At 39.5% G+C, this 18735-nt stretch overlaps 1 protein-coding gene across 1 annotated transcript in view; it reads right to left on the bottom strand.

Annotated features, from left to right (window-relative positions):
- Positions 1-225: 225 nt before the first annotated feature.
- Positions 226-18735, bottom strand: part of ugt8 (UDP glycosyltransferase 8) — an 83461-nt gene continuing 64951 nt past the window's right edge. Inside the window, exons 4-6 of the mRNA XM_060832514.1 lie at positions 8246-8322; positions 4193-4412; positions 226-599 (exon numbers count right to left, since the gene is read on the bottom strand). Of these exons, the coding sequence (XP_060688497.1) occupies positions 245-599; positions 4193-4412; positions 8246-8322 (652 nt within the window). The 3' untranslated portion in view covers positions 226-244. The remainder of the gene's footprint in view (positions 600-4192; positions 4413-8245; positions 8323-18735) is intronic.

Below are 18735 nucleotides of genomic sequence, written 5' to 3' on the forward strand. Positions count from 1 at the left end.
TTTCAGTGCCAAAGTAATTTGTGCAGAAATGCCAACAATCAGATATACAATATTGCATTTTAAATTGTGCTCATCGGTCCTTTAGTCAGCACATGGATTTTTAGGCAAAACGAGGTTAAATGGTGAAAAACATTAACAGTTATTTTCCTAAATGCTGTCAGTAGTGTGTTACACAGGTGGTATTATACCAACAGTATAGTTAACTGTTAAATATATTCCAGTATTAGAGGATAGACAAGATTATTCATTTCACTTTCTTTTCATGTTTGACATGACCATTCTTCCGATGTTTACCATTTGCTATTCCATTGTAGTAGTGTCCATTACTTTTACTGTGCACTAATTTAGATGAAAACCTTTTGGCAATCAGCTTTACTATCCACAATACTACCTTGAATGCAACAAAAAAGCTCAATGAAACAAGCAGAACTGCATCCAATAAGAAGTACTGATAGAACCGGATATTATAAACAGCAGCACGAAGATGTTCTGCTCCACTGTAACGAAGAATGTAGTTAATCCAGTAAACCGTTCGGCTCACAGGATGCTCGGGCTGGTCTCTATGAATCTGAGATAACTGTTCAGCACGTTGCTTGTAACTAAGAACAAAAATAGAAAAAACATTTTGCATCAAGACAGCCATTAAAATGTATAATATCAGTGAAAACTTAAAATTATCTAACCAATACTTGAAATATATCGGGGTTACATCACTCCCAAATGCCATTCCAATCTCTTAGGAAAATTAATCTCAGCAATGACCAGAGAGAAGTTGTAAATAAAAACAACAATCTGTGATCATCCAAGTCCAAAATTGGAGGTGTAGGGGACAGCGAAGGAGGCTCCCTCAGATTACAACAGGATCTTGATCAGATGGGCTAATGGGCTGATAAATGGCAGATGGAGTTTAATTCGGATAAGTGCGAGGTGCTGCATTTTGGGAAAGCAAATCTTAGCAGGACTTACACAGTTAAATGGTAAGGTCCTAGGGATTGTTGCTGAACAAAGAGACCTTGGAGTGCAGGTTCATAGCTCCTTGAAAGTGGAGTCGCAGGTATATAGGATAGTGAAGGATAAGTTTGGTATGCTTTCCTTTATTAGTCAGAGTATTGACTATAGATTTTGGGAGGTCATGATGCAGCTGTGCAGGATATTGGTTAGGCCACTTTTGGAATATTGCATGCAATTCTGGTTTCCTTCCTATCGGAAAGATGTTGTGAAACTTAAAGGGTTCAGAAAAGATTTACAAGGATGTTGCCAGGATTGGAGGATTTGACCTGTACAGAAAGGTTGAATAGGCTAGGGCCGTTTTCCCTGCAGCGTCAGAGGTGGAGGTGTGACCTTATAGAGGTTTATAAAATCATGAGGGGCATGGAGTCTTTTCCCTGGGGTGGGTGAGTCCAGAACTAAAGGGCATAGGTTTAAGGTGAGAGAGGAAAGATATAAAAGAGACCCAAAAGTCAACTTTTTCATGATTAGAGTGGCACTGGAAAAGCACAGCAGTTCAGGCAGCATCCGTGGTGGAAAATCGATGTTTCGGGCAAATGCCCTTCACCAGGAATAGCTGTTTCATGCAGGGGATGGTACATGTATGGAATGAGCTGCCAGAAGTGGTGGAGGCTAGTACAATTGCAACATTTAAAAAAGTATCTGGATGAGTATATGAATAGGAAAGGTTTGGAGGGATATGTCCCAATACTGGCAGGTGGGATGAGATTGGGTTGAGATGTATGGTCGGCATGGACAAGTTGGACCGAAGGGTCCGTTTCTGTGCCGTACATCTATATGACTAAGTCAGCGAGTGTGCCGCTAGAAAAAAGGAAACTGAAAGAGGATGGGGTGGGAAGAAGAGGGCTGAAAAGGAGAGCAGAATGCTGTGAAGGCCAAGTCATTGAGTTTATTTAAGACAGAGATTGTTAGGTTCTTGATTGATAAGGGGATCAAGGGGTATGGGGAGAAGGCAGGTGTATAGAGTTGAGAAAAATACCAGCAGTGATCAAAAAGTGGAACAAACTCAATGGGATGAATGGCCTAGTTCTGCTGCTACATGTTACTGTCGTATGGTTAAGTTGGCAATAGACGATATGTGGAAAAAGTTGTTTATTTTGGAAGGAACAACAAAACAGCAGGATACTACTTAAAATGAAAGGGAATGACAGAAAGCTGCAACACCAAGGTCTTGGGGCTATACAGAAAGCTAGTACACAGATGTAGTAGGTAATCAGAAAGGCTAATGAAAAGTTTGAGCATTCATTTAAGGCTTAGAGCACAGAGTAGGGAAGTCATATTGCAATTGTACAAGCTGCTGATGAGAACACATTTGGAGTATTCAGAGCAGTTTTAGTCCCTTTATTTAAGAAAATACATTGTTTCATTGGAGGTAGTTCAGAGACAGTTGACTAGGATGATCCCTGGTAGAGTGGGATTGTCTTACGAACATACAACTAAACAGGTTCGGACTCTACTCAGCACATTTAGCAGAGTGAGGTGATCTCATTGAGATGTGTAGGATTCTAAAGGGGCTTGACAGAGTAAATGCTAAGAGGATGCTTCCCTCATGGGAGAAGCAATGATTAGAGGGCATCATCTCAAGACAAAGGGATGTCAATATAAGAAGGAATTTATTTTGAGAGTTGAGTGCAATTGGAACTCCTTACCACAGGGTTTGAGGAGTATATTTAAGGCAGAGATAGATTCTTAATGAATAGGGGAATCAAGGGTTTCATGAAAAGGACAAGAAAATGGATGCGAGGCATGCCGGATTAGCCATGATCCTATCAAGTCACAAAGCAGATTGAAGGAGCCAAACAGCCTACTCCTTTTCCTAGCTCTTATGGTTTTATCACTTGATTACTATTTTTGAATTCCTGAAAAGAGTAATACATATACTTGGTGGAAAGCAGACAATATTTGACTAACTTGGAATCCATTTGTCTGTCCTTTCCCCACAGAAAAGCAAGGATGTAAATGCTGGAAAGTAATACTTTTAGTTTTGAACCACCATACGTTATAGCAATCAGAATTCTTTTTATTGAACTGTTCAACTTATTTTCTAAAATCATGTTAACCATTGATGATGTTTATGCTTTGAAATAATATTTTACTTGGCACAATAGGATAGATTAACAGGCATAAAGACTCTCAAATGCAAACTGGCATGTTTCAAGATTTGAATTTACATTTAGCTTTTGAAATGCACAATTCATAAAAGTACAATGTTTGGGTATCTAGTCTGTCTCAGAATTCAAACCAAAATGTGCTGTTTACTAACACAAGGGTGGCATGGTTCAATTCCAACTTTGGATGATTGCCTGTCTGGAATTTGCATATTCTCCCAATGTCTGTGCAAGTTTCCGCCAGGTGCTCCAGTTTCCTCCAACAGTCCAAAGATATGCAGGTTAGGTGGATTAGCCATGGTAAACGTTTGGTTACAGGGATAGAATGGTGGTGGACTGCTCTTCGGAGGATTGGTGCAGATGCAATGGGCCAAATAGCCTTTTTCTGCACTGTAGGGATTATATGACCCAAATTTCTCAATTCATTTCTAGACAAACGTCAATCAAGTTGCTAAAATATATTGATCTTTTGAACATCATCTCCTCCCTGGGAAATGCATTGTAAGCATTCATCATCCTTAGTACAGTAAATTTCAATTATCTCAGTGTACTAGAACCTTTCGATGAAAGAGTTCCACATACCCATCGTTATGAGGAAAGAGCATCCTGATTTCATTCAAATGCCATTGCTCTAATCTTACATCCCTTGCTTCAGGATTGCTCCAGAGCAAATGGCCCCACTGTATTTATTCTATTGAATTACTTTTCCAACTTTAAATACATGGATCAATAATTTCCATGCCTAAGTTTAAGGTAGGACACTACCTTTGTGCAACCCATCCCCATCATGTTGCTATTCAATATGCAGCATTATTCTGGTGAAAGAGCACTTTTACACCTTGCAACTTGCGTGAAAATCACTTTCAAACTCTTCAAACATGCAACCAAAGATTTCAGAAAAATTATAAAAACGCGTTCTATTTTGCATACTTTTAAAAAAAGACATTTGTAAATTCTGTTATGACTAACTTTAAAATCTCCATACACTTTCTTGTTCACCTTTTCTTTTACAGGAACAAAAGCCAGCTGTATCTTTTAAAAATATATACTGGCAAGAAGAAAAATCATCCCCTTACCGTGGATCAGTAATCACTGTCAACATTGCATTATATAGATCATGCTCTGTCATTGTTTTCCAGTTTAATGAGATGCCCATGCCTTTGGCATGCACACGGGTCATTGTATCATAGTGGTCACCAAAAAGAGGGATCCCAACTACAGGTACACCATGATACATTGCTTCAAAGATACCATTCAGACCACCATGGCTTAGAAATCCTTTGATGTTTGGATGACCTATTGTCACACAAATAAATCTATTAGCTGTCAGTGTGATATAATTCAAAAGTAAATATTTTCAAAAACAATACAATATATCCAACTTAACATACAAAACACTTGGTGCAAACACCACAAAACTATTTAACGAAATGTATGTTTTCTTCAGGAAAAGAAATCTAAACAAAATAAAACAAAAGAAAAGAGACTTGTCCAAGATCTGAACAAGCCATCTGTAACAGAAATGCTGCCAATTGATCAATACACATTGTTTATTCCAGGATAGCACTGTATAGGCTAATAATTCAATGCAATTTTAAAAGCCTTCCCAAAGTCTCATTGTCTTTCACATGCTTTCTCTCTCTCAAAACAAATCACTGGCCAAGTTACTCATCATTTGCCTATCACCTCTTCGCCTGACCTGATGTGAAATTTGGTAAGGTTCCAGTGAAGTGCCTTGAATGGTTTACTATGTTAAAAGTTCTGTTTAAATGGATTTGTTTCTCCAATTACGGAAGAAAAAAAAAATCAGAATTCTTCTGCAAATGCAATGCTTTACTTAGCTTCTAAATATCCTACTAAACTGTTGCATATTAATATTATTAAAGAAATTGAATTCTTGGCAATATCACAAAGTATGCTAGGCTAGGTAGAATTTAGATAATTGAAGGAACCTATGGAAATCTGGCACACCACTGAAAATTCAGCCAGAAAATTCAGAAGAGAAAAAGGATCCAAGTCAACAGGAGAAATTGATGTCCTATGGGTTCAGGGCACCTATGTTGTGATTGTTGCACCAAAGTGGGAGCATGCAGAACCAGCTTGCCCTCCTCCACCCCACTTAGTAATGAGAAGATTAGTCATTGATGCAGATCACAATTACAAAAGGTGCTCCAGAAAACAGTAAGAATCACTTATCTGACTTTAACAGCACTATCAATGTAAGAGCCCTTAGGTATGTGCTCATTGTTACCAAATAGTTTTGGTAAACATCTGTTCCATTCATCCAACATGTATCAAAGGTTGGGGTGTAACATTGAGAGAGGCAGAGGTTGGAAGGAAAAGAGGAATTCTGCTATCCTGTCAGCCTTGATGCAATTATTCCCTATATATTAACTTTGTATGACCTGTAATCCAAAATAATTGATCGCTGTCTCTTAATGCAAAGACTAACTATATGTAGGTCATACATTCTATGAAAATCCATGCCAACTTTCCATACAGAGTTTCCTACAGAAAAATACCCACACTGCTGTAAATGTTGGCTGTGAATTTATTGTTAAAAGGAATTTGTGTGGAATGCTGAACTGAGAAATCACATTGCACATTACATTTTTTATCTCACATTACATACAATTCATTGTAACCTTGAGGCTAGAAATAACCCACAAGATTTCTGAAAAAAATTCACTTAACATAATTTGATGGAATTGTTCCAAGTAAGGGCTTAAAAATGAAACATACCCCACGTTTTAAAAATATTTACGGTATCGACGAGTCTTTTATTGCCTTATTCAATGTTCTCAACAAAAAGCAGAGCTGTGACAATAATCACCAACCTGGAGGTGGAGGAAATTCTTTATAAATCCATATGGTTTGGAATTTAGCTTTTAAAAACCTGACTGAAGAATTGTTTGCGTCCCCAAGGCAGGAAGGCATAGACAGTCGAGGTGGTAATGAATATTGTCTTAATTCACATACTGCCCATGCCCTTGAATATGGTGGCAATTTTGGACTTGGAAGGTGTCACTGAAGCTACCTTGATTACTTGCTGCAACATGAACAGTCCATACTGTAGCCAATGCATGCAAATGGAGTTGGTAAATGTTTAACCTGGTAGGTCAACTGCCAGACTTGTTTGATGATTGCACCCAACTTAGAGTGTTGTAGTTGCAAAGGAAGAGAACATTCCATTCAGATCTCAAATTGTGTCATGTACACCATGCATCGTCTTTAGGAAGTCAAGTGTGCCATTTGTTGTAGAATACCCATTAATGTAGTAGTAGTGACATACATGGATACGATTGGTCCAGGTTCTGGTCAATGGTTGCCCTCAGATGTTGATGTGGAATTTGGCAATGGTATTGTTATCGGAGACTTTGCAAATTGAACTGAATGATGCAACTGTCAACAAACAAACCACTTGTAATAGAGAAAAGGACTTTAAAATCAAGCAAAGGGAATTGGACTTAGATACATTTGGAATTTAATAGCCTGACCAATCAATCAAAAACACCTGGACATTTGGACATGTTTGAAGATGTACCACACAATAGGCTTGTCAGTGCAATTGACATACATGAAATTAGAGGAAAGCAACATTGCAGATAGAAAATACTTGTTTTGCAACAGAAAGCAGAGAGCAATATTAAATCTTTTCTTCCAGAACTGAAGGAAATGGACAGTGAAGCTATCAAGGAGTCAACACTAGAATGTTGTGATGTCTATTAATATATTGGTGTACTAGGCATAATTTGAACATTGTCAAAAGATGTGGTGCTGGCAAAGCACAACAGGACAGGCAGCATCTGAGGAGGAGTGTTAACATTCTGGGCATTAGCCCTTCATCAGGAATTCCTGCTTTTTTCCAGCACTACACTTTTTGACTCTGGTCTCCAGCATCTACAGTCTTCACTTTTTCCTCCTCATAATTTGAACACTTTGAGGTGACAAAAGTTTTTTTTCTTCCATTCTTGTACGGGATATTGGTTTCAATGGCAAGGCTTATATTTGTTTCCCTGGAAATGACTGCCCTCTGAAATGGCCTTGAGAGCTAATTAAGTGTCAAACACTGTGCGCCTGGAGTCACATACACCAAGTTGGGCCAGTTAAAGACTGATTTCCCTTCCAAAAGACATGTATGAACAAGATGGGTTTTTACAACAATTGAAGGTGCAATTAGACTAGCTTTTACTTTTTTTTAAATTACTGAATTCAAATTTCACCATCTGCCATGGTTGGATTTGAACCCATCTCCCCTTTAGAGTGGTTTACTATTCCAGAAGATTACCACTACAGCACAGTTAAATGGGCAGACATATGACAGATGCAATTCAACATAGAAACATGGAGTGGTGTATTTTGGTGATAAGATAAGGACAGACAATACAAACTAAATGGCACAATTTTAAAGGGATTTCAGGAAGACAAACATTCACAGGTTTATCGGAACATCTTATTGAAAACCAACGGAATCCTTGACTTTTATAAATGAATGCATACAATAAAAAAGTAAGCAACTTTTTGATAAACTAATAAATCACTATATCAACACCCAGTTGGTGCACTGCATCAAATTCTCAGCATCACAGTTTTGACTGTTAAGGTCTTGGAGAGTACACACATGGAGTTTTACTGGATGGTACCAGGGTAATAGGACTTCAATTATGTGAAGAGATTAGGAGAAGCTGACCTTGCTCTTAACAGAGAAAGTTACAATAAGATCTGATAAAGCTGCTGAAATTCATAAAGAGCTCCAACAGAATAAACTACTAGAAACCATTTGTAATTTAAGGGCCAGTAACAGATTCAAGATTCATTGGGAAAGCTGTAATATGAGGGAAAAAACATATCTCATGAGAAAACTTGTATGCACTGCCTGAAATGATGTGAAAACATTAGTAAATACTTTCCAAAAGAAATTGGATAGATAAACAGTCTTTGCTGTTACAAATTTCTGTCGCATTTTACATAAGCATTGGCTGTTCCAAAGCTCCTCAAAGCCAAAGAAGTGCTACAGAAGTGAAATAGAAAGTGTAAAAAAAAGGCCTTTATCCCAATAAGGGCAATACCAGCTTTTATGTCCTACATGAATCTCTCCCAAACACCCAGCCTTTTCCTGATTCACTCACCAAGTAAATCATTTTGGGGCATCCATTCCACAAGCTTTGTATTATTTCCCAAATTGACAGGCTTCTTTCCAGAATACCTAGAAAAACAAATGATATGAATTTGTCGTACTGCATACAAAGGAAGATTCTTGTACTTGCAATGAAAAAATACTTCAAAGAATTTCACATTTGTATCTTACTGAACTCAGTCTTTCCATTTGTTGATATGCAAATACACGAAAATGAGCTTATCAGTAATAATATCATACATTCAATCTTTCTCTCCACAATTTAGTGTGCAAAAACTTAACTATTTAAACAAATATCTGCACCTATCAGCATGCATTGCTCCTTGTAGAAATTCTGTGCCAGCCATCTAGCTTCTCTTTAGATGAGGCACAAGGTTCTTCAACAGTCAATGGGCATACTCATCCTGGACTCTACATGCAAGTAAGTATCACGGAACTCATATTTACAGCATCTGCCGTTCTTTCGGTTTTTTAATCAGCAAGGCACGAGATTCATATCATCAGACTTGGTGTCAGCCTCAGTTTTTCACAACTTGATAGTTTCCTACATTTACAATGCCGTTGAAGACCAGCATAGATCTGCACACTGATGGCAAGTCATTTTGCACAGACACAGCCAGACATTGTATGCATTTATATGGTACTTTTACCAATGACTTAGAGCTAGGATCTTGTCTGCCCTGAAGAAGGGCTCGTGCCCGAAACGTTGATTCTCCTGCTCTTTGGATGCTGCCTGACCTGCTGCGCTTTTCCAGCAACACATTTTCAGCTCTTGTCTGTGTTAGCATGCTTTTTAGCACACAAGGTGTTCAGTCCAAGTTAGAGACAGGCAAACTCTGTCTTGTCAATAAAAACCTTGTGTACTAAAACGCTATTGGCAGAAGCCTACTCACAATTGGAACACAACTACAGTTTGCTCGTATACAATTAGCAAACTCGCATACTTCAGAGCTTTTTATTGAACAATTATGCCAACCTCCTTGGTAAGCCTCCATACTATCCTGTGTGAGGGCATGTCATTCAACTAGATTATCAAGGCTCAGGCATCTCTTCAACATTGCTATGTGATCAAACTTTTCCCAACAGATTATGTTTGACAGAGCTAAAATGTCTGATGCCATGTCTGCCTTCCTTCCCTCCTTTTGGTCTTGCTTTTACTGGGAAGGAACAGGAAGAGGAGATAGTAGGTACAAAAACTTCAAGGCAAGCTACAACATAACTTCTAGATGTGCCATGCAATCTTCAGAGGGAAGCAGCAGGACATATTTACCAAGGAGAGAAAGAGCGATGGTAAAAATTAGGATTTATAGACTTCACTGCTGTTATTCTGAAATTTTGGAACAACACTGTTACAGAAGATTAAAAACCTGGAACTCTCTCCCTAATGGTACAATGGGTCTATCTAGAGCACATGGACAGTAGTAGGTCAAGGAAGCAGCTCATCATCACATTCTCAAGAATAACTAGGGACAGGCAATAAATACTGGTCAGCCAGCACTGCCCATATTCCATGAATGAATAAAAAACCATTCTGGAAAATGTCAGATTGCATTCCAAAGTTGACTGCTGGGAATCAAGGGGTATCCCCTCAAAGCTTTGCCCAATGGCACCTCCACGAAGCACTTAAGCTGATTCAGAACTACTGGAGGAGAAAATGAGGACTGCAGATGCTAGAGATCAGAGTCAAGAGTGTGGTACTGGAAAAGCACTGCAGGTCAGGTAGCATCCAAGGAGGAGAATTGATGATTCAGGCAAAAACCCTTCATTAGGAATAGATTTCATTCAGAACTAATGTACAACCTTGTTCATACTTCCACCAGGGATATAGTGAAACAGACCATAAGACTGAAAGAAAGGTTAAAATGTTTGAATCATGTCAGCAGGGCTTTATACTTTGGTCCAGACAGAATTTCTTGCATCTACTACTGGAGCTAATAAACCAGGGACATCCTGAATGTGGGCAATATAAGACAGTGAAAACATTCTATGGGAAATACAATGAGGTTGAAGATCAGGTGAATAATGAGGGCTATCAACAACAGGATGGCAGAGCAATGTTTCAGAGATTGGGGCGTGTGCAGAGACTACTTTATTGCCATCCACTTCGAGCGTGACTGAGCTGGGTTCCGCTTCAGGCTTCATTTGATAATGCATCCAAGTTGCTCATCTGGCAGACGGCCCTTAACAGCATAAGTTATATGTCTAATTTGTTTGTTTTCTGTTCCTCACTTTTTGTCTTGTTGATTTAATATTATACTATGTCAATGTGCCAATAATACCTTCTATTGAACCAACTATGCATGATTGTTCTACATAGGACTAAAACTATATAGCTCTGAAATCATCTATCAAGGTATGGCATAATTTTTGCAGTCCATTTCCTCAAGAGCTATCAATCACGAAGCTCATTTGACCCTTCCTTCATTTGCATCACTCCAACACTTCAGTGTAGAGACTAACATTGTCGTGATTTTCTTGAACATCCTCTATGACAGCCTTAACTTGACAGTGCTTTGTGTAGCTTTTACTTCGATACCACCATGCTCAGAGGAACAGTGAACATATGAGCTGCCCACTCCACCATCTCTTAGCCTTGAATGCCACTATGTTCCCATATAAACCTCATGTATGGGACATCTCCTAAAGAGGCATATAATCAATACTGACCTGTATTCTCACAAACCATATGAATGAGAGAATAAGTGTCAAAGCACGTATGGACGTCAGGCCCTGGCATTTTCCCCTCCATAAACATGTAACACCTTGTCTGCAGTCTTCAAAGTCACGATTCACAAATCTCCAACAGATGAGGCAACAAAACTTTGGGTGCTTATGTCAGATGAGAATATTTGACATTTGTAATTTCTTACATCCTGAGAATGTCTGAAGATACTGGATACATGGATCTGACTTAAATCAGGTTCTATAGTGAAAATATTATAGCACTGTAGTTTATGCAAGCGAAAATTAATTGATAAAAAGTAATAACTTATGATTTAGACCCATGCCACTAGCGTTTTCAGTATGCTTTCTTTTTCTCTCCTTACCTAACTAGCGACAGATCCACCTGCTGTTTCCTTACTATGGGTGCTTGATGGCTAATTCGTTGAAGAGCAGATCCAAGCAGATGTCTGACTGAAGAGTCTGCTGGAATTGCATCTCCAAGGTGTCTGTCACCCTTTGTTTAGATACACAGTCAGCATATGTCAGAGCAATCATAGAAGTGAGAATGTTGAAAGACACCTCCACCTTTTTATGAAGTATACCGAGGGCCTTTGACACACCTGTTCAATGTTCCAGGAGTGTCTCTGCAGGCTGAACATGTTACTTACAGCCAGAAACAATCACATATCTTCTGCATGAGCTTAGCAGCCTTCCGAATGCTACAGACCACAGATGTTTCTTGCCAATCAGCTGCAAAGTATCAATGATGTGTTCACTAGATAGCACTGATGTGCAAGTCTCTACTACTGGAGGGTGCAGGTGAACACATTCCTGGTTCATTCTGTGAATGCTCGGACTTCTTTAGAGGATGAACTGTTAGAGTTACACTCATCCAAGCAAGTGGACACAATTCCAGCACGCTTTTGACTTGCGTTTTGCACATGTTGGAAAGGTATTGCATTTTTGATTCAGAGTCACATACCACAATTGTGATCTCTGAGCTGCTTTTCTATCCACAGCATTTGTGTTCTTCTTTTAGTTAAGACTCTGGCCAATGCAGCCCTCAGGACGGTGGGGAATTCAATGATTGTAATGTTATTAAATATCACAGGGACACAGCTAGATTTCCTATCGCTTGCTGGAAATGGTTATCACCCAGCATTGGTGTTGCAGGACTATGACTTACTAATATCATCAGTCCAAACTTGAATGTTGCCCAGGTCTTGTTGCAGCCTGAAACAGAGTTTCAGTTTCCTGATGAGTTGCAAATGATACACATTTACACTAATATGCAAATTAGTTTAGCATTGAGGAAAGATTACTGACAAAGCAACTGAAGATATTACGCAAATTACATTTGCCTGAAGAACCTCTTCAGGTATTTCCTGCAGCTGAGATTAGTGGCTTTCAAACACCACATCAATTGTGGATACTACGTTTGATTTCAGCCAATAGGTACCTAGCCCTCATTTGAATTGATTTCAATTTTATTAGGGCTCTTTATTGCTAGTTTCGTCAATGCTGCTACGACATTAATAAAAGAACTCCATTCCGAAGGATAATGTTTGGATGAAGACAGCAATAAAGTTTGGAATATATCTGGCTGAACCAAAACTGAGCAAACAAATTACTGATAACCATGCCACTTGATGGTCAAGTCTACAACACCATTCATAGTTTTGCTGATGATTCAGATGGACAGCTGTCTATATTTGATCCATTCTGCATTGTTTTAAACGTATGTGGGACATTTTCCTCTTATTGCCAGAAGTGCCTCTTAGCTATATATCTATTGTAGGAAAAGTTTTGGAAAGGATTAAAAGAGATAGGATTTATAATTATCTAGCAAGCAACAATTTAATTGCAGATAGTCAACATGGTTTTATCAAGGGCAGGCCATGTCAAACAAACCTCACTGAGTTTTTTGAGAAGGTGACCAAGCATGTCAGTGAGGGTAGGACATTTGACATGGACTTCAGTAAAGCATTTGATAAGATTCCACATGGTAGGCTGTTGGAGAAAATACAGAGGCATAGGATTAAGGGTGATTTAGCAGTTTGGATTAGAAACTAGCTTTCTGTAGGACGACAGTGAGTGGTGGTTGATGGAAAATATTCAGCCTGGAGTCCAGATACTAGTGGTGTGGCACAAGGATCTGTTTGAGGATCATTGCTGTTTGTCATTTTTATACATGACTAAGATGCAGGCGTAGGTAGATAGGTTAGTAAGTTTGCAGATGACACTAAGTTGGTGGAGTAGTGGACAGTGTAGAAAAACGTTGCAGGTTGCAGGGGGACTCTGATAAATTGCAGAATTGGGCTGAGGTGTGGCAAATGGAGTTCAATGCAGATAAATGTGAGGTGATTCACTTTGGGAAGAATAACAGGAAGGCAGAATACTGGGTCAATGGAAAGATTCTTGGTAGTGTGGATGTGCAGAGGGATCTTGGAGTCCATGTACATAGATCCCGGAGAGTTGCCACCCAGGTTGATAGTGCTGTTAAGGCAGCATACGGTGTGTTAGGTTTTATTGGTAGAGGGATTGAGTTCCAGAGCTGTATTGTCATGCTGCAACTATACAAAACACTAGTGCGGCCTCACTTGGAGTACTGTGTACAGTTCTGGTCACCCCATTACAGGAAGGATGTGGAAGCATTGGAAAAGATGCAGAGGAGATTTACCAGGATGTTGCCTGGTCTGGAGAGAAGGTCTTATGAAGAAAGGCTGAGAGACTTTGGTCTGTTGATTAGATTATTTACAGCATGGAAACTGGCCCTTCGGCTCAACAAGTCCACACTGACCCGCCGAAACACACCCACCCAGACCTATTTCCCTCTGACTAATACACCTAACACTATGGGCAATTTAGCATGGCCAATTCACCTGACCTGCACATCTTTAGACTGTGGGAGGAAACCAGAGCACACTGAGGAAACCCAAGCAGACACGGGGAAAATGTGCAAACTCCACACAGACAGTCGCCCAAGGCTGGAATTGAACCTGGAACCCTGGTGCTGTGAGGCTGCAGAGCTAACCACTGAGCCACCATGCCGCCCATGCCATGCCGTTCTCATTGGAAAGGCGACAGCTAAGAGGGCGGCTGATAGAGACATAAAAGATGATCAGAGGATTAGGTAGGGTATACAGTGGAAGTCTTTTTCCTAGGATGATGTCAGCTTTAACGAGGGAGCATAGCTACAAATTGAGGGGCAATAAATCAGAGGTGATGTCAGAGGCAGGTTCCTTACTCAGTGTTAAGGGCATGGAATACCCTGCCTGCCAATGTAGTTAACTCAGCCACATTAGGGAGATTTAAACAATCCTTGGATAAGCACATGGATGATGATGGGATAGTGTAGGGGAATGGGCTTAGATTAGTTCATAGGTCAGCGCAAGGGCTGTAGGGCCTGTTCTGCACTGTATTCTATGTTCTATTAGCTGGAAACACTACTTATTCTCCCAAGCGAGCCATCTTTACTCCTCTTAAATAAAATGTAGTTGGAGTCCAGAGATGTGTTAGTTATGGACAGCCACTTCCTGATATGAAAAGTGAATCAAATTGATTGAAAACTAGCATGTGCAACATTGGGAAGATGCAGAGCTGGAGACACCACTCGGCAACTACTTCAGCCTCATACTTTGGGACCCAGCATTCTCATTGAGAATAGGAATGTTGTTGGAATCAACTCCCCTTATTTAATTGTCGATCATCATCAAGCATGTTACCTTGTGTTCCAAGTTCTCCAGGGTATACATTTGGTGCTAACTTCTGGCATGTGGCACTATATCCTCATTGGGTTGGACCCCTAGAGAACAGGTCATGATGGAGTGATGGATATACTGGATTGAGAGATTACAGTTGGAGGAATAAATCATTCTGCTGATGACCCATAGTGCCTTATGGATGCTGACGTTTGAGCTGCTGTGTTTTGAACCTAATCCATTTAGCCTAGTGCTCCCAGCACACAATATAAATGAAAAAAAACTTTGCCTGAACAAGGATTGTGGAATGGTCAGCCTTAGCAATAGTATTAGTTAATTCATCTGGTGGTGATAGAACTAGTTTCACTTTTAATTATGGCAGTATATCACCACCAATACTTTACAACCGTAAGTCCAATGTAAAGTTTTCAATAAAGGTAAAATGTAAAGCCGTTATTGTGCCAGCAATCATAGAGCAGCTCTCTCAGACATAGTTGCTTGTGGGTTTAACCTATGGGTCACCAAACTCAGGTGGGGGGGATAGTTGAGAAGATGGAATCTTCATGACAAGTTCCATTTGGATAGGAATAGTACCCACACTGTTGGAAGCTCTTGTGAGCCAGGTGTCCAACCAACTTAGCTGTACCACCCACTTTTGCAATAAAGATAGGATATTTAAATCAATTATCTAACCATATTTTTAAAATCTTATAGCAAACTAAGTAGTTTAGTCAACAAATTTTGAGTTAAACATATTGGTTTAATCTTGATAAAAAAATGCAGGGAGAAGTAGAATATTTTCTCCATGCAGAGACAGTTTAACTGGCATGCACTCAGGTGACTCACAAAGCAAATGTCAGGTCCAGTGACAGAAATACTCCATGTCCACCAGAAGATGGTGATATTGCATTGCCAGCTTATGAAACAGTTTTACTATATCTGCTATTGACTTCCTTTGTCCTCAACAAGCAGCCTCAGGCTTTACTGAGCATCACTTTATAAAACTGATGAATTACCTTCTGCACCCTCTCTCAAAATGGACCAAGATAAAACTGGTCACAAGTAAAATTAATTTATATTTTTTCACTATGTATAACTGTTTCATAACTCTGCTTAAAATCAGGCTACCAACAATTCAATAGTTCTTTCCTTCTGTTGTCATACCAAACTCAAGTGAAGGGGTTTCACAGACCAGGCCAGACAGGAGCCAGCTATGGATCAGCAAATTTGGAGTCAGCTCAATTTCATTCAGATCCCCTATTTACCACCACCTTTACTTTTCTACTTCACTTCTCCCAGCTTCTTTGCTTCAACTTTTAATATATATTACCTGCAGTTATGTGAAGAAACTGACAAAGTCATACAGCTACTTATTAGCATTGAGAGCTTACCTACAGCAGTGATTCAAGACAACTGCTCTACAGGAATAACTAGGGATAGGCAATAAATGCTAGTCCAGTCAGTGATGCCCACATCCCACAGTTAGCATTTTTTTAAAAAATGTCTAAAGTGGATGTTTTCTCCTTTTCCACCTCAACTGACTACAAAATTGCATGTGTTCTTTTATAAATAAAATGTTTTCTAATCCCAAGGGCTGTAACTGTCAGGAACAAATAATATAAGAACATACAACTGGAACAGGCCAATCCGCCCACTGAGATGGCTCCATCATTCAACACAATGATTAATTGAATACTTCAATATCCTTTGCTTACCTATCACCATAATCCTGAATGCCACTGGTAATCAGTTAACCTTGTAGGTTTCTAAAGACTGAAAACATTCATTATCCTACACTACTGGATACACAACCAAACCCACTCTCATTCTCAAGCATCACAGAAGGTACATTACAAAATTAAGATTACAAAAGGTAGAATGAATTTAGGTCTTAGAAAAATGAGGAATTCTATGGATATATTTGCTTTTCCCCAGGGTGTAGATTTGAAAACAATGCAAGCCTGCAATATATTTGGTTCAATGAAGAAAGTATTTGAGATGCTTAAAAGGCAGGCTTTTTTTTTGCAGCAGATCGCTCACCATTCCAGTCAAGATGCAATCAAATAAACACAAAGAACTGCAGATGCTGGAAACCTAGAATAGAAACAGAATGCTGAAAGCATCAATAGAAACAAACACAGAGTTGATATCAAGTCCAGTGACCTTTCATCAGAATTGAAATTAGTTACGGAAGAGTGGTATTTATGGAGCAAAGAGGGAGACAGAAAAGAAAAAGAAAAAGAATCCGAAGAATTTATCAATTTTACTCAAATTTCCACCCTGCTGTCATCACCATCTTTGGTTTCCATTTCTAGGAATGAGGTGACCATTGATATCTATTATAAACCCACCAATTCTCACAATTACCTTAACTATATATCCTCACATTCTGCTTCCTACAAGAATTCCATCCAATTCTCCTAGTTTTTGTTTCATCTGTTCTGAAAATGTGACTTTCTACTGCAGGGGCTGCTCAGGAATACTCACCTTTCTCCTTAACTGCGGGTTCCCTGCCACAGTAGTTGATAAGGCCCTCTGCCATGCTTGACCCATTTCCCGCGTTTTTGCGCTCACCCCTTCCCTCCCACAACAACAGAGTCCCCTAGTCCTCACTTTCCATCCACCAGCCTCACCATCACAATACACGATTTCTGCCACCTCCAGCAGGAAACTATTACCAGCCATTCCCTGTGTCCCACCAGTCTTCCACTCCCCATGACAAAGTTCCATGAAATCACAAAAAATGAAACACTTGCCCTTCATCTCCTCTCTCATCACTATCCAAGGCCTTCTAGGTGAAGCAGCAATTCACCTGCACTTCTTTCAATCTTGTCTACTATATTTGCTGCTCACAATTGTAAAAGAGGTGAAGGACTTTTATTATTGTTAAGAAAATCATCACTTCAAATGAGACCCTTTCTATACGGCTAAGTTGTAAAAAAAATTATGCTGCAACCTCCCATCAGCCAGAGAGAGATTGGAGTGCAGATATAGAGGCAAACCACAGGAAAATAGAGTGAAATAGGGTTAAAGTTGTAGGGATTGTAGCTTTGCTAACATTAGTTCAAATCATCTTAGTTTGAAAAGATTAGACAGGGTGGAATTTTTGAAATGCATCCAGGAGAACTTTTTGTGCCTGTAAATGGTCTTTCTAGAGATAGAGTCATGCTAGATTAATTCTAGAAAATGATGCTGGTCAAGTTGTTCATGTGTCAGCGGGTGAGCATTTTGGGAATAGTGACCATAACTCCAAGTTTCAAATTCATTATAGAAAAGGATAAGGACAGTGCACAAATAAAAGGCGGCCAATATTAATACCTATAGAGAAAAAAAACAGCTACTTGCAGCTCAGTCTACATTTGGAAATTGAAGTCTTTTAAAAGTAGGATAGTGAGAATTCAGGGCCAGCATGTTCCTCTAAGGGTGATGGGCAAGGGCAGACAGTACAAGGAACCCTGGATGTCAAGGAATAGCAAGAGCTTGGTAAAGAAAAAGGAGGCGGCATGTGCTAGGTGCAGCATATTAAAAACAGGAAATGCCCTTTAAAAAGGTGTGTGTAGGGGAGCTGTTTAAAAAAATTAGGAGTAAAGAGGAGCCACAAAACATCTTTGGCAGATTGAATTAAGAAAAACCCCCAAGATATTTTAAGTATATTGCGAGCAAGAGGTTTATTAGGGGAACAGTGGGACCTATTAGAGGCCAAAGGGGCAATCTGTGCATTAAGCCAGAGGTCATAAATGAATATTTCTCATCTTTATTCACAAAGGAGAAAGACATTTTAGCCAGGGAATAAATTTGTGATGATGAGGTTCTTGACCACGTTAAGCTAGTAAAATGGTATTGGATGTTTTAGTAGGGCATAAAGGTGCATAAATTGACAGGGCCTGATGAGATGTAACCCAGGCTGCAAGGGGATACAGGAGAGGAAATTGTTGGGGCCCCAGTGGAGATACTCAATACTTTGCTGGCCACAGGTGATGTGCCAGCTAACTGGAAGATTGATAATATTGTTCCTTTGTTGAAGAAGGGCAGCAGGGGGGGGTCAGGTACGAACAGACCAGTCTGTCTAATATCAGTGACAGAATTTTTTCAATAATTTCCCAAAGGGTCGGGATTA

This window comes from Hemiscyllium ocellatum, chromosome 1 (assembly GCF_020745735.1).
Source record: "Hemiscyllium ocellatum isolate sHemOce1 chromosome 1, sHemOce1.pat.X.cur, whole genome shotgun sequence".
Taxonomy (NCBI): Eukaryota; Metazoa; Chordata; class Chondrichthyes; order Orectolobiformes; family Hemiscylliidae; genus Hemiscyllium; species Hemiscyllium ocellatum.